The sequence below is a fragment of the Ammospiza nelsoni genome, chromosome 18 (genome assembly GCF_027579445.1).
Source record: "Ammospiza nelsoni isolate bAmmNel1 chromosome 18, bAmmNel1.pri, whole genome shotgun sequence".
In the NCBI taxonomy this organism is placed as follows: Eukaryota; Metazoa; Chordata; class Aves; order Passeriformes; family Passerellidae; genus Ammospiza; species Ammospiza nelsoni.
The window spans coordinates 2,708,255-2,724,787 of record NC_080650.1 but is presented as its reverse complement, the minus strand read 5'-3'; the positions used below and the strand labels follow the sequence as shown (position 1 = coordinate 2,724,787).

General features: G+C 41.0%; 1 protein-coding gene across 1 annotated transcript in view; it reads left to right on the top strand.

Annotated features, from left to right (window-relative positions):
• IFT81 (intraflagellar transport 81) overlaps positions 1-16,533 on the top strand; it is a 36,387-nt gene that overhangs the window by 7,319 nt on the left and 12,535 nt on the right. The window contains exons 7-10 of the mRNA XM_059485096.1: positions 755-839; positions 6,882-7,045; positions 9,171-9,266; positions 11,018-11,164. Of these exons, the coding sequence (XP_059341079.1) occupies positions 755-839; positions 6,882-7,045; positions 9,171-9,266; positions 11,018-11,164 (492 nt within the window). The remainder of the gene's footprint in view (positions 1-754; positions 840-6,881; positions 7,046-9,170; positions 9,267-11,017; positions 11,165-16,533) is intronic.

The following is a 16,533-nucleotide window of genomic DNA, read 5'->3' as shown; positions in this document are numbered from 1 at the left end:
AGCAGCTGACATCCAAGAGTAAGGGTGGGTTTTATTCTGTCCTGTGTTGTCTAAACAAGATACTTCTATAGAGTCCAGTGCCATTTTGTTACACTGGCTCACCAAAGTCTGTAGCCTGAAATCTGAGAGCTTTTCCTATTAAAATGGGAAAAGCTTTCAGATTTCTGATATTGCAGCCTTTGTCTGGATGTGGGATCAGTGGGAATCAGTGGCCTCTCAACCTGTTGGGTCTTTGCTGGAGCCTAAGATCACTACTAAAATGAATGTGATGGCCAGTTAATTCCAGTTCTTACTGCACATCTCTCTAAGTCACAGAAATGCAAATCAGCTGGGGCTGGTTTGGCAGGAAGCTTTCCAGAATGCTCCTGGGATGGACAGTGGATTGCTGTGACAACTCAGCTGCATTGCAGGATAAGCAGAATTATCTGCTGCAATCCTGACTCCTGCTGCCTCTTGTTGTTGTTGTAATGCTCAAGCCACTCATATTTTTGGTTGAAAATTGTTGGATGAATTTCTGTCATCAGAGAAAATATCACTTGGGAGAACAAGAACACTCTTCTCAATTAACAGGAGGGAATATCAAGTAAACCCAGGCCAAGTGTTGAAAATTTGGTCTGGCACGTTTCCCTTGTGAAACACAAAATCACCAGGCATTAAAGCTGGCTTGGTTTGTGTTTGGGGCTCTGTGGGTTGAGTTGTTTGCACGTGGATTTCCAAGGAGTGACCCTGTGTGTGTCCAATTGTCTCTCCAAAGTTGTTCCACACGGAGCAGAGGCTGCAGAGAGCCCAGGTGCAGCTGAAGGAGATGCAGCACATGGTGGCAGATTCCAAACCAGAAAGTGAGTAGGGCTTTTCCTGTTCCATCCTAGGTTGGTGTGGTGCAAAACATGCCATAGAAAGGTGTATAAATTACATCCAAAATGACAGAATATGACTGCTTCTCAATTTAAATTTAGTAAAAGGTATTGTCCTGCTCTTTCAAGAGCATTTACTATTTCAGTTGCATCACACAACTGCTTTGCCAGCTCTTCTGAGTTAAAGGATTTTTCTCAGTCACCACCTCATAGCATTGTTATTACTTTATAATTTTACTTTGATTTTTTTAATGATTCTCATCTGCCACTGAACCACAAGTGGAACTAAAAGAGTGTCTGAATCATCTCACAGGGACTTGCAGTGGATTTTATAACTGTTCCTTTTTTGCAGTAGCTATCAGAGAGTTTATACAGCAAAGCTGTGTCAACAATTCTATTTCAGTTCCTGGGTTTTTTTAAGGCCAATGGAAACTCGATGGGTTCAGTTCACAGAAGCAAAGGTAACATAATAAAAAGCCAGTAAATATGTCATTTAATCATTGAGATGAAAATAAAGTTAACATATTTAATTTCCTTATCTCGAGTCCTGCTTGCAGGGGAAAAAAACAAAGTATTTAGATGTTCCCCATCAAAGCTTGGAGTCATTACTTAAGAAAACTTGTGCTGAAATTTTGCCCAAACAAAGACCTCAGGACTCAGCTTTGTAATTGCTTTCCCCAGTTACAAAGGCACTGCCTGTAGCAGCAATTACAGAATGCCAACTGTGGGTTTTTTTAATAATTGAAATTAGGTGACCACAGTGCACTGAATAGTTTCCATTTATTTTAAAAGCTTTGTTGGTCTACGAGGTAGCACAATTTATTTTATTTTGAAGGTTCCCTTTGGCTGCAGTTTGGTACCTCAGCTGCCTGCTGGTATCAGCCCTGTCTGCTGACAGAGCAGCAGCTGGATGTTCACTGGCAGTCAGATCCTTCCCTTTAAAGGAAACTTCCTGCATTTTTAATGTTCAGGTGTTTTTACTTCCTAAACAAGATAAAATGTTCACAGTTGTTGCTAACAAGCAAAAGCTTTGTTGTTTGTCTTATGGGTTTGATTACTTTACTTTATAATTAATTTTATATTTAAAGAAATGTAAAGGAACTCTGGAAGGAAATGCAACTAGCAGATATTCATGAGTGTTATTAGCATGCAATTAGCATCAGCCTGCTTGAGCTGTGCCAGGAGAATATGCCTTATGGTTGGTAGGACTTTAACTCTTAGAAACATCATATTTAGAGGGCTTTGTATTGTGTCATTAATTGTTATGATGCTACAAAACAGCTGGAAGTGATGCTGCTGCTCCACAGAACACTCCTGCCCTGCTTGTTCATTCTAGTCCTTCCCTGTTCATTAACTTCAGCCTTTCCCTGTTTAATAACTTCTGCACTACTCAGGATATTGTTTAACTAGAGAAGGATTTGCTGCTGGTAGCACTAAGTAACATGAGTTTTCATATTCTGGGGGGGTTTTTGGTGGTGTTTTGTTGTACTGAATATGAACAGTATTTTTATTAACACTGGGCTCTGGTCTGAATAACCACAACCCAGCTCACACCTCCTCTGCAAGATTGACATAATTCTGCTCTGCTGCACAAACAGAAATTGATAACATGAAGAAACAAATCAAATCACTAAATTCTTGGTCCCTGTCCATTTTATAGGACATTGCTGGTTACTTTATTGGCAGATATAGGAAGAAGTGAATGGGTAGCTTGAAAATATTGATTAAAAGAATGTGGTAAAATGATCTGTTGATGAACAGTAAAATGGGTCATTTATAGACTTCATCAAGTTAATAAGTAGAAACAGATTTAGAACACTGAGAACTTCAAAGATACTTGTCAAAGAGGAATTGCTTTGTACAGATGTCTATTTTATTTCATTCTTGATGAAAACCAGAAATTTAGGAACCTATTACTTAAATATTCCATTTGGTATAAAAAATTGATATTTTTCTCTTCCACACAATTATCTTTTCCTAAAATTCCAAGTTTAAATGATCTCCTCCAACATTGCAGACATTACAATTAAAAGTTATAGAAATATTTGGTAAGGGAGACTGGCTTAGGTGGAACTTTATTTCATCTTCAAATGATTTTATTTTTTATAAAGTCACTGTCAATCAATGCAAGGTCATGGTAAAGCACTTTTAAGATAATTTGATATCTGTGATGAGAATACAAATCTGGTTGGTGAGATTGATGGGTTTGCTGTAGTTGATTTTTTTAAGGTCATTAACTCTTCTACCCCATTTTGAACAAACAAGGCAGCAGAAATTCAATGTAGTCTCTGTTAAAAGGATTAAAAGGAGTTTAATGGAAGGTTTGGAGAAATAGAATGGATGTTTGGCTTTTCTTTTGTTTGGTATTTACACCAGATTCCTGAAAGAAAAAAGCAAATGATCACTGGTGGAATAGAAATAAGGAAATGGCTGAATAATGAGGAGACCCTTGATTCCAAGTGACCACAGAGACTTGGGAAGCCAAGCTCGTGCCAACAGTGTTTATTTTAAGGATGAGCCAGATTCCAGGCTATTCCTCCAGGAATAATGTACATGCAATGTATTTCTGGCATGTGGGGCTCTTTGCTAAGGAGTGTCTGAGAAGAATTTGTGGGTCAGGAATGGGAATGGGAGATCTGGAGCTCCCACTGCCATGGATGAGGTGCCTTCCCTGTTTTCCTTTCTGGGAGAAAATGCCACAGCAGAGTTTCTGTGCCTCTGGGTCTGGCTCTGGCACATCCAGCCCTGCAGCCCCTGCTCATTAATTCAACATTCAAGAGAGCACTGAAGGGTCAGAGAGGTTTCAAAGAACTCTAATAATAATAATTACAAACATGAAAAGCAGAACTTGGAATCACAAATTCAGGAAGCTTTTGGTTTTTCAAGGATATATGGAAGGGATGACTGATCTTCCAGTGTTTGCATGTCCCAGGCCCCTGTTGAAGAGAGGGAAAGTGGAAGTGGTGTTCCTGTGGAGGAAATCATTTCAGCCCTGTCTTTGTGGCTGCAGAAAGGGAAGGGAAGGATTTGATGCTGGAAGTTTGTTCTAGACTTGGTCATGGCCTTCCCATGTGGTATTAAACCAGTTATTGGCAGAGGGTCATGAAATAAGTGTCTCTCTCTGTTTTTCCCCCTTTTAAAAACTGCATTCCTGTTGCAGATGGTTCTGGTCCAGGATGCCCAGTTGGCAGCCTGCAGTGGGATTCTGAACACAAAGTTAATCAAGATTTAGCTCCATTAACAGAATTGTGCAGAGAAAATTGCATCTCTTCTACATGACTGAGCAAGCATGAGTAAACTCTTTCTCCCATCCCTCTCTTTAAAATAATAACAATAAAAAAAATTTGAATGGAAAACATGAGGAGTGCTCTGAATAGCTCTCCACATGTAAATATGTGGTTGGCAGGAGCTTGCTAAAATAACCTGAGGGCACAGAGCCAGATTTCTGTGCTGCTTACGTGTGTAGATTTTGTAACCATAAGTCAATGTTGAAACATTAAAAACAGAATTTATATGTGTAATGGAAAGATCTGAAGTATGCTGGCCTTTTTTCCTCTCTAGCCTGGGAATTTCAAAAGAATGCTTTTCACTGAAAAAAAGCCCAAAGCAGGAGCTGTGCTGTGTTTGGTTTTTAAGGTTCTGTTAAGCAGCAGGAGTAGCTCTTAGGTAGTTACTGCTCCATGTGTTGAGTTGTACAGGAGGAAAAATATATCCAGGGTATTCAGGAAAGAAATGATATTACTCATGAGGGATGTTGACATCATGTCTTTCCCCATCAAGAAATCAAGTTTTAACTGGTTGTGTTGCTCCATGAGGAGTCAGCACAACACAGAACACTCAGGGGGTAGCAGGACTGGGTAGCAGCTCTGAGGTTATTTGAGAAATAAATCAGATTGTGATCAAGGTTATACCCCATGAACTCAAAAGGTCTCTGCTCTTATCAAAGCTCTTGTGGTTCTTTGCTAAGTTTCTTGTCATATCTACAACAAATAATTTAAGAATGTACATTTTTATCAGAAAACTGGAGTAGCACAAGAAATTATGTATAGGTTATATATGCAGGTTTCTTTGCCGCTAAAAACCTCAAGAAATGGATTTAATTAAAATATTAATATTTCATATCAGAATAATGTAATTGATATCAGATTGATTTCCACACCACAGATCTTGGTGATAAATACCAGAGTGGGAGGGTGCTCCAGCCAGTTCTGAGGTGACAAATCAGCTCACAGGGGGTGTGGGAACAGCTTTGCTGCATTTGCACAGGTGGGGGATTTCTAGTGAGACATTAGGATGTGGTCCCTCCTGCCCAGCTCTGTCATGGCTGAGGAATGTTGGAATTGAGCTCTTCTGGAGGAAGGGAGTGGGAAATCTCTCCCAGGAAATCCCAGTGTGTGCCCAGGGTGCAGCTGCAGTGCCAAGTGCACCATGGCAGAGGAACTCCACTCTCGCACCCAGAACCAGTCTGGGGCTCTTTGGTTTGATAAATGGCCCCTCCACCAAGGGGAAAAGCTCCTGTGGATGCTTTCCATAAACACAGAAATCAACAAACTGGGAAAGAGGAACTCCCACTCAGTTTTAGTTTCATTGGCAGCACTGCTTTCCCCAGGGCCTGGTTTTTCTCCCAGTTCTCGAGTTTTTCTCAAGAGCTGATGGCTTATTTCCCTTCTGGCAGCTCTCCTGGCAGAGTGGCCTGGGAGCAGGGCTCAGGAGGATCTCTCAGGACACTGATTTAGAGGTAAATAGCAGCAGAAAAACGGGGGCCCCTTTTCCTGGGCTCTTTCACTTTGTTCTGACCTTTCCCTTTGGCAGTCAGGCTTGTTAGCCTGAGAACCAAAAGCTGTTTTCATCCACATCCTTTCCCATCTCCGTTTCAGCAGCATCAGCTGCACTTTTGTGTCTCTGTGCTCAACTCCTCTCTGCTTGTGCAGTAAATGGAAGAGATGGAGATTGTGAACTTCTTGTTTTCCTTGGCATTTCATCACAATTCCATCTTCTCCCTAATAAGGACAGAACTAAAATCCCAACCATAACAAGTTGTTTTAAAACCAAAAAGAACCCTGGATCACCTGGATCATGAAAAATACTCTGAAATACCCATTCCCACTCTCATCTGACATGCAGCTTCTGAATGTTGTAGTCCTTGGACAGGAATTGTAGTTCTTGTAGTCCTTGTCTCTGAGGAATTATTCACTGCACTGCCTGTTGTCAGTGGAGACTGTGCAGTGTCATTTAATGGATGTTTCCTTTTATTCTCTTGCATTTTTCTATCTGTGAATTGTTCTTATCTTGAGTTTATTTATAAATGATCTGTTAAGGGGCCTGAATTACTCTGCCTAGAAAGAGCCAAGTCCTCCAGAGCCTGGTAAGGTGCAGGTGCATCAGGCTGGTCCAGCAAAGCTCATAAATGGGATTTTCTATTGGATTGTTATTTTCTGCATTCTCAGTCCATGAACTGTCCTGAGATTCAATGTTTGTTCTTTCAAGAAGAAATCTTTACAGGGAGGCAATCTGTGTTCCAGCAATGGAAAGAACCCTTAAAGTAGGCTAACATTAAACTTTGCTCATTTTAAGGCCTTTTTAAATGCCAGACAGAAAAAAAGTTTTATTTTAGCACGAATCTCTAAGGATGTAATAAATCTATCAATGAGCTGGGCCAAATGAAGATTTTTCTACAGATAAAGGTTCAATGGCTGTTTATATCAGCAGTGTGTGTTGAATTCTGTATCTGACTCAGCTGCAGTTTCCTGTGAGATGGGGTTTTCTTGTTATTAATAAGCAGAATCTCTCAAGGAGCTGATAGTTACATGTTCAAGATAGAGGTGCATAATAAATCCTCTTATATTGTTTAAGATCCAGATTAAAAATTTAAATCAAGTAACTCCCCCTTTCTCTGAGCACTGAAGACTCAAATGTTATGCTGTTATTGTAATCAGCTGCTAAATACTTTAATGTGTTGGGGAAATCAAACTTAATTATCTGCTACATTGCTTTTATAGACACTCACTGATTTAATTTGTTTTTAAGGTTTAATGAAGAAACTAGAAGAGGAGATAAATTTCAATTCCTACCTGGTAAATGAAAAAATACCCAGAGAGATGGAAAGTAAAAAGACTTCAGTGTATTTCTTACAGAAGTTGGTTGCAGAGCCAGCCATGACTCAAGCTGATCTCACTGCCCTGGAAAGTGAGGTGAGGCACCAAGGTCACCCTGATTTGTGTTCTGTAGCATGCTCTGGGCTGCCTGGACTCTGCAGTGCTCTTATCCCTGCTCATATCCCAGAGAAAATGTTTCATTCCCAAAGCAGCCTCCCCTCAGCTGTAAAACCAAAGGTGTCTCAATCCCTAAGTGCAAACTCTCTGATAAGGTGTTTTGAAATACTCACAAAAGAGACAGGAGTAAACCAACCCCAAACCCAAACAAATCCTCAGGTGCTGTTGAGGAAATTGTGTTAATTCAGCACTCAAGGGCTGATTTTCCTTCTCTTCAGATTTCACTTGTTTGAAACTCTCCCTGCCATCGAGGGTTTATCCCAACATTCCCTGAGGGATGTGTCCTCCCAAGGTGATGCCTCAATCCCTGTGCAATGGCTCAGAACTCCTCAGGGGTTGGAAGAGCCCTGCATTGTTTGGTTTGGTTTTTAAGAACAAAGAAAATTTAGGCATCAAATACTTGATTTACCTTTCATAAGTTAAAAGCAAATAGTCTCAGAAAAACCCTTATTTGTCAGATAAATCCAGAATGTGCAGAGGAGTTTGTTGCCACACAAGTACATTTATATATTAACTCAATGAAGTTTTCCTATTTGCATAATCCTAAATAAAATATTAAATATGAAATATAATGCCCTAGAAGAATTTAGAGGAATGCTAATTATCAATCTTTCTATTGATGATAATGAGGAAGATTTACACCAATGTTAGAGGGAAGAAGAGCAGGTTCTTACCAGCTGGTGTTTGATACCCCTGGGATTTCCAGCTCAGGCTTTGCCATGAAATGGAGATAATGAGGAAACAGAGGATCCATCTTAAGGGATGACAGCACTAATAAATGGCAGATTAGGGCTGAAATAATAAACCAGCTCTGTGATTCAGCCTCTGCTTTCCTAGATTAGTTCCTCTAATCAAAACAATATTTGTGGCTGCAGTTATGTCTTTCAGGCACACTTGAAACCCTGTTTTTTTGCACATTTCTTTTCCAAGAGTGTTGTTGGGTTTATCATAATACTTTAAAAAGCTTCAAGTTTTGCCCTCTTTCTCCATGATGTAACCTTTGATTTGTTATATTTTGGAAGTATCTTCTTCTTGAAAGATAATAAAAACATGTCATACACTTGGCTGAAGTCACAGCATGGCCTTAGGCAGCTTTTTTTTTTTTCCTTAAGTAGGCTTTTTATTATCTCAGTGCCTTAAAAAGGAGCTGAAGTGCACCAAGCATGTTTCCATCATGCATTTTATAATATAAACCCCAGGAATTTATTCACAAAAGGGAATTCTTATGCCATTTTCAAATTCAAGCCTGTTCTACCACTAATAGAATAGAATTCACCGGAGAGTTGTTTTTTTTTTTTTTTTTTTTTTTTTTTTTTAGAACTTGCAGGTGATGCCCAGCCCTGTCCCTGTGTTCTGGTTTCACTCCCTGGGATGGCAGCGATGCTCACACTGCTCCCTCAGCAGCAGCAGGGCATTAAAGGAAAGTTGCTGTGGCTGTTTATCCCATGGCTGCTGGGAGTCCCAGAGCACTGGGAAAGCTGGAATCTGCACTCTGCTGTGGCTGAGAGCTCCAGAAACTTTGGCTGGAGTGAAGCTCAGCAGTTTGGGACTCAGGACAACCAAGTGCATCTTGTGGCAGGAGGAGAAGGCACCACAGGCCTGGAATATGATGGTCTGTGACTCTGCAAAGTGTTGATTAAATCTTTATCACTTAACCTTCATTTGCTTCCCTTTGAACTTCTGTTAAATGGTTGAATGAAAGGGAATTTTAGGTCATGTCAATAAAATTAAATTTTTCACTCAGTATGTGGCAATTTCTTTTTTCTGTACCAACTCACTGCATTTTCCCTCCACATGCACCAATTTACTTCATTTTCAGGGCCAGCATCATGGTTCTGCCTTATCATAAAGGCACAGAACTGGAAATGCAAAAACAGCCTCTTCCTGGCCAATACTTAATGACTCACAGAGCTTTTTGGGTCTGTTTCTCTGTTTTAAAAAAAGGAACTGGCTGGATTGTAAATCTGGGTTGCAAAGCAGTTAATTCTTGGAGAAGACAAAGACACCAAGCTCTGTTTCCTTAGTTTTCCTCTCTGTCTTGCAGATAGAGGAAGTCACTGCACAAATGAATCAGCTGATTGAGAAAAGGATCATCACCTATGAGCCCACTGACAGTAAATTCTCCATGTATCGCCAGCAGGTAAGGAGGAAAAAAATGTGGTTTAAGCAGAAGCAGGAGAAAGAATCAGTCTCTGATTGGTTTCCATGCTGATTTTTTCCTTTGGTTTGTATAACATAATCAATAGAAATACATAATAATGGAGGTGAGAAGGGAAATAAAGAGTGTTGAACATTTGTATGTTCAGGGCTGAGTCAAAGGTTGCTTTTAGTCATGCCAGTGAAGGTTTTTACTGCTGTCCTTGCAGCACAGCAGTTCTGGAAGGGGCATTTTGGGGGATTTATTTTGGGAAGGTTCCAGCTGTGGATGGATTCTTAGGAGGCAGCATGGGGCTGCCTGCTGCAGCTCTGGCCCTTCCTTAGGTCTCACCAAATGCCATTTTTCTCCTTTGCATCTGTTAAGAGGGAATTCTTTGATTTCTCATCCTGAGGCTGTAAAGTAATCTTGCTGTAAAATAGGCTGTTTGGTCCAGTCTTAGTAAATTCCCAAGTTATAAAAAGGATTGATGAACTTGGAGATTTTCAGAGCTTACCCAGGAACCTGAGTGATTCCTTCTCCAGGCTACCTGCACCAGTTTTATGGAGGATCTTCAGTGTGATGCTTATGGTGATGGCTTGAAAAATCAAAAGGCTTAAGTAAAATGTACCAGTGGGAGGGAAAAAATATGGATATGTTCTGCAGTTCAGTCACAAATGCAAAGTGAAACTCTGATTTATTTTGGATGAGATGCTCTTCCTGAGAGAGAATCCTGCTCTGGAATGTGCTGGACCAAGGAGAGTCCACCTCAGGAGCTGCTGGGAGCTCAGAGCCTGGGGAGCTCTGTGCTTTCTTCTGCCAGGGCCTGGCTTCTGTTCCACAAAATAATCAGCTCTGTTGTCCCCTGGTTTGTCACCACAGACACCTCGTGCAGCAGAGCTGAGCTCCCACCCCAGCACAATTCTGTTGGAGATTTATTTAGGGAGAAAGCTGGTCCTCTCAGCTGAGTGTGAGAAAGCTGCTGTGTTTTGGCTTCATTTTTTTGTAAGTTTTCCCTTTCACATGAAGAAATGAGCCATGCCTCAAATTCCTGTACCTGCATCTAAATGAATGTGTTGTGTTATTTTAGAGGATTTTCCAACAAGATACAGAAAAATGCTTTTTTAAAAAGTCCTTGAACTAATGTGTACTTATGTTACCAAATCTGTTCTGGTCAAAACTCAGGTATTATTAAATATTCAGTCTTGTATAAAATATTATTTTTAAGTGTTTTATCTTGTAGACTAAGAAAAAAAAATTAATCTGTAATCTACACTATTTCTGTACTTTATTGCTTTATTCATCATCTTTTAGCTATTTGCCAAGATTTAGTGGCTCAGTTCTGCTTTAGTGTAACATATTTCTGTAGGTTGGAGTAGGTTGGAGTTATAAAAATCTGTATTATGACATTTGTGAAATCTTGGATAACTTTCCAGTTAAGCCATGTTGGTGTATCTTACATATGCACCAAGAGGGACTAAGCAGAAGAAAGGGAGCAGCTAAAATGCCTGACTTTTTCCTCAATGAAAATGAAAAAATGAGGTGAAGAAATGTAAATCTAAAATGTAAAATACATCAGCCTGAGTCTGGGCAAAAAGGCTGTGCTGGAAACCTCATCCATTCTGGAGAAAGTTGAGATGCTGCAGCCAACTTCAGTGAGGTTGTGGTTTAACCTGCTGTATGTAATTTATACTTTTATCTAAAAATCATTTTTCTCCTGATTAAACAAGGCAGTTTTCACATTAATGATCTTGCAGGCTTCTATAATTTCCCGGAAGAAAGAAGCCAAGGCAGAAGAGCTTCAGGCTGCCAAGGAGGAGATGTCCAGCCTGGAGAAGCAGGTGGAGCAGAAGAACAGCCAGGCCCACGGGCTGGGAGGCTCTGAAGTCCTGACTGAGGATGAGGTAGGGATTTGTAGCTATTTTCAAATTATTAATTTCTCTTTTTCACATTGTGCCTAATCCATTGCAAGGTGTACAAGGACTCAGTGCTGGGCTGGATTAATATTCCAAATAATGGCAGTATCATCTCAGTGGTGTGATGGTGAATAACTAACCAGAAAGGTCAATATGATGATAAATAATGTAAAAAATCTGTATAATTATAAAGCATAATACCAGTGATTATCAGAGATGCAATTAGTCCTGTGGTATTTATTACCCACAAAAGTTTTTACTTAAAACCCAAATCTCCCAGACCCTGCTGAGGTTCAGCTGTGACACTGACTTTGGTTGGCCCAGGCACAGTGAGATTGGCAGCTGTACTTCTCAAAGCAGCTCTTTCTGCTTCAGAAGTCTGCAAAGAATAATGAGCTGCAGTTTGGTACTGGTTTGCCAGCAAAAGAAATTGACTTTGCTTCAGTCAGTAATTTTTTCCCAGTTGGGAAGAATCCTGCTAAGGGAACTTAGAGGCAGAGTCACTAAACTAAAGAGAATTTTATCTGCATCATTCTCTGGGTTAATATCATTCTCCCATGTATTGTCTTTGCACTGCCATCATTTAGCCAGAAGCACACACTCTTTGCTTGCCTGTTCTTTGTTTTTGTGCTTTTTTTACATACCACTAAATACAGGGAACGCCCTTTTCAGAAGGAACTCCCTTCCTAATCCCATAGGACGTGGCTGCTCCACAAAATCAGTTCCTTTTAGAGGAGTCTGAAAGTGTGGATGAGGAGTTCAGGTGGGAGGAATGGCACAGGGATGAGGAAAATGAAGATGTTGGTTTCTCTTCCCATCACACACTGTTCCCTTTCCATAAGGAACCCACTGCATTGGATTTCTCTCCACTCCAAGGTTTTCAGCTCCAGTGGGCACATTGCTGGAGTCTTTGACAAGTTTTTAAGCAAAAATTAAAGCAGAAAGCTGACAATTTGTGTTTTGTGACATGTGATGGAAAGAAGTGTTTAATTAATCAACAAGAATGTATTACCAAGACAGCAGCATATGTTTTACATTATCTGCACAGGCACTGTAAGGTAAGAAATAATTGTGCCTATTCTTCAGGAGACAAGAAACTGATCCATAGAAATTTGAGAACTGGGTAGGAAGGAAACCTCACAACATTGTGAAAGGCTTAGTAATGAAAAACTCAAGTTAACTGTCAGACACAAGGAGGTGGCTCAAGACAGAAAAAGGACAAGATCTGTTTTGGACATGGCCTGCATTCCTTTTGTTCAAATATGTTCTGCTTTTGATTTTTAAAATATTTTCAAGTCTTCATTTTGCAGAGATGATAAATGAGCGATTTGGAAAAAAACACTGGCTTAAAATCAAAAGTGTTTGTCTTTTCATAAGAAGCATTTCCTGGTTTGTAAAGTATTTTCTGCAAGGAAATGTGTACTGGCAAGGAAGTCAATGTATAAATCCATGTCCTGTTCATGTTTATTACTTCCTTAGGTGAAGTGCAGTGGTACTCACAGGCACCAGTGCAAAGCAGTAGAAAGGGTGTTTCCTGTGCCTAAAGACTAGGAAAAGAATTGAATTCTTGATGGTTTTTGATCACTTCTGTTTCAAAGGTCATGGTTTCCTCATCTGGAAGGTGGAGACAGTGATGTTGAATTCTTTGCTAATGCCTGCTGCCAGCATTGCTGCACAGGGCCTTGGTGCTGTGGGTTCTGCATCTCCTCCCAGTCCATGGCAATGCACAGAGCCAGTCCTGCCTCACAGGGCTGTGAGGAGCCAGGGCTGAGGTGAGACAGGACTGCCAGGGAAGAGGTGATGAAGCAAAAGTGCCATGAGCAGGTTCTCCCTCCCCAGTGAAAGTCTGGGCTCCTCACTCCCAGCCCACTCTGGCTGCAGGTTTGTTTCTGGTATGTTCTGCTTCAGGATTTGTATTTTCTGGTTCAGTGCTCCAGCTTTGAGGCAATAGCAGAGGAAATGTTGATTAATGTGGTGGTGAGTCAGTGCTGCAGTTCATGGGGACAGGAGGAGTTTGGCCATTCAACCTTCACTTCACACTGACAGCAAAGAGCTTCCTTGCACTTTCCTCTTCCATTTAGTTCCTCCGTTTTTAAAAAGGCAGAAAGAGGGAGTTTTACCAAATAGCTTTGCTGTCTTAAGTTTAAATGGATTTTTTAATCCTGTTGAAGTGCTACAGTTAAAGCATCTCCTATACCCAGCATTTCTGATCTTTGTTTTGTCTCACTTTGCTCTGTCCTGTTACATCCCATGGCACTCTCAAGACTTGGCAATGGAACAATCAGCACCTTCCTAACTCATGCTCCTAAAGCAGCATCTGGATCTCCAGCTGGGGTGGTTTTAGCCTTTCCTTCACCAAAAGGTCAGGCCTGGCTTAGGTTTTTAGGTGCTGGTGTTTTGCTTTCTTCCACAGTCATGGAGAGCATTTCACTGGCTGTGAGAGGTTTTACACCTGGATAGAACTCAGCAGAAACAGCAGGGAGTAACCAATTCACTTACATCAAACACAAAAAAGCAGGAATAAATTGTCTTTGTGGATTATGAAGTCTTTTTAAGTACTTCAATCAAAGTGCAGTGAGCAGGGGGCACAGTTGGCAGCTCCTCACTGCAGCTGTCAGATCCTGAAAATTAGGGAATCACATGTTGACACTTGGAACGCTGGATGGTTCAATTACAAGTGATCCTAGGTAAAGCTGGGCTATTTTTAGCCCTTTACACAACCCATTGTACTTTGCAGAGTTCAGCACGGGGCCCCAAGAATGCTGAGTTTCCCAAGGATTCAGAGTTGTCTCCGAGCTGTGCTGAGCTGCAGAAGTGGGAATTAATCTGGTTTTCAGAACAGGGCAGGGGAGCTCCCCTCACTTTGTTCACAGCTGTGGGAGGTTTGCACATGCATTTACTAAAGGAGTTTGATCTTTTTCCATACAAATGCTCATCCATGCCTACCTGCCCCTGGGAAAACAAGACAAATGTTTCCATTTGCAAATAGAGAAAGCAGCCTCAGACCAAAGATCTTGCTCCTTTTCCTCAAGAGATGTTGATCCACCTGAATCTGCCAGATTTTTGCTGTGGAAGTTCCTTCCCTGTCACCTGAACCAAACACAGGGGAATCTCCCAGAGCTGAGCACTCCCTCAGCACCCCCTGCCATGGAGAAATCCTGGATCTCACTGACCTGTGAATCTTCCCTGAGCACTGAAAAGGGGTTTTCATTATAAATATTTGAATTGATTCTAAGTTAGCAATGGCTGCTTTAATACTGCTTGCCTGACCAGGAGCAAGCACTCCTGGAAAATGCTAAGGAAGAGTTTTCCTGGCTGAGCTGTGCCATGAGCAGCCTGTAGGATACTTTCATTTATTAGACTCAGCTTCTACTGCTCTTATCTTTTAGAAGCTCATCCTTCTATGTCTGAGTTATTAACTCTGTCCAACACTGGCTGTACTAGCTTGAATTTAGAGCCTCTTAGTAAACAAATATGGAAAACCTGTCATGTTCAGGAACTTTTCCTAACTGAATTTTAATACTTTGGACAGTCTGTATCCCATTAATTAGTCTAGTTAGAAATTAAAACATCTGTTCCTCGGTTCTTAATGAAAATAGATATAGTCAGCTAAGATTTTCTGCTGCATGAATGCAGAAAATACTATTATAAAAGACTTCACTCCAAAGTGAGGGGTTTATCTGGGATTTGTTCTTTGGAGAAAACAAGCTTTATCCATTTTCTCCTTTAATGATAATCTTGGAATAAGAACCTTGTGAAAACTTCTCCTGTGGCAAGTGTGAGGTTAAAGAAGATGAGGTGAGGAGCTTGTAGTGAAAAGCCAAGGCTGCACAGGGGAGCTGGGCTCTGGTCCTGAGCACAGAGGGCACCAGGATGTCCTTTCCTGCAGGGGATGACCTGCCAGGCTCTGGATGCTCCTGGATGCCCATTTTTACATCCCTGACTGGATTTTTCTTTAGAACTGTTATGGGAAATCCTTCACTAAGTGTGGAGAGACTGAATCTGGTGATACCAGCCCCTTCCAGATTCCAGTAAATGGAGAAGCATAAAGGAGGTGCATTGCTGGATTCTTCCAATAAAAATGGAGCATAACCCAGGAAATCTGCCCAGGGATGGTGCATGCCTGTGTTCTATGAGAAATTAAAGTCCTGTTTTCATTCACTGTGTTCCATAATCTGCATTCCAGGCTTGTTATGTTACAGTCACCCATAAAAATAGCCAATGGAAAAGGCAGAATCTTTGCTTGCTTTCCCTTGGATGGTTTTTGTGTCTCCAGGGGCTCTGACTGGGCTGACACAGGCTCCAGGCTGGTTTGCTTCCCCTGCTCCCTTAATGCCAGCACTTGGTTCTCATCCAGTCATTTCATTCAATTGCTTGGGAAAGAAAAGCTGCTGGTGGCCATGGCCTTGACTGGAACATCACCCATGGGCAGATCCATGGGAATTCCAGGATGAGCCTGCTGAGGCTGGACACAGGGAGCAGCTGTCCCGGTCTGTGGGAAAATGCTGCTGCTCAGGAGTGGATTCCTTTGGGTACTGCACTTGAAAGTGATGTGGCCAAACAATGTTATTTCTCTGTGAACTACTCCAATTATTGAAAAGACTTTTCACCACAGTAAAATGCAGTGTTTTGTGGCATTGATTTCTCATGTACACATGAGGTGTATAAAGCCTCAGGAGCAATGCTCACACAGATGAAAACATTGGTATTTTATACCTTCTTTTCATTTTTGGAAACCTGTGGATTGACTCCCATCTTTTAGGCTGAATAAGCCTAATTTTACTCTAAGATCCCTACAAGCTGTTGATTTAAGTAGAGTCAAATCTAAGAGCTCCAGCTCAGAACTTGGCCCTGGATCTGAAGGAGCCTTCAGTCAGTGAGATTTTGAGGAGCTAATCTGTGCTGCCCTTGGAGCAAATCAGGTCTTTGAACATTTTGCCAAATTATTGATTGATTTTCTACACAGATGATAACTTTCCTACTGTTGTTTATATCCGTTTTACCTTGTTTGCTGCAAAAGCTGTGTGAAAGGTTTAAGTTTGCTTTAAAAAGCCAGAGGTTGTGCTGACATGCACCTCCTAAAAGGAGCAAATTTCAGTTGTCACTGTGAGCAACTTGTAGTTCATTTGGGATGAAATTTGTATTATATATCCTAAGTTAATCAACTAATAATAGAACAGTGGTGGAATTGGTTCGTTAATCAACAAGATCCTTTGACTTCCATTGTAAAATACTTTATGCTTTGAATATTGAATATGCAAATACCCTACCTCCCACTCGAGCTATTTTCAAGACCTTAAAAGTGAAGAGAATTATGGTTTGCTTTTCATCCTGGGATGCACTGACAGAAGATCATT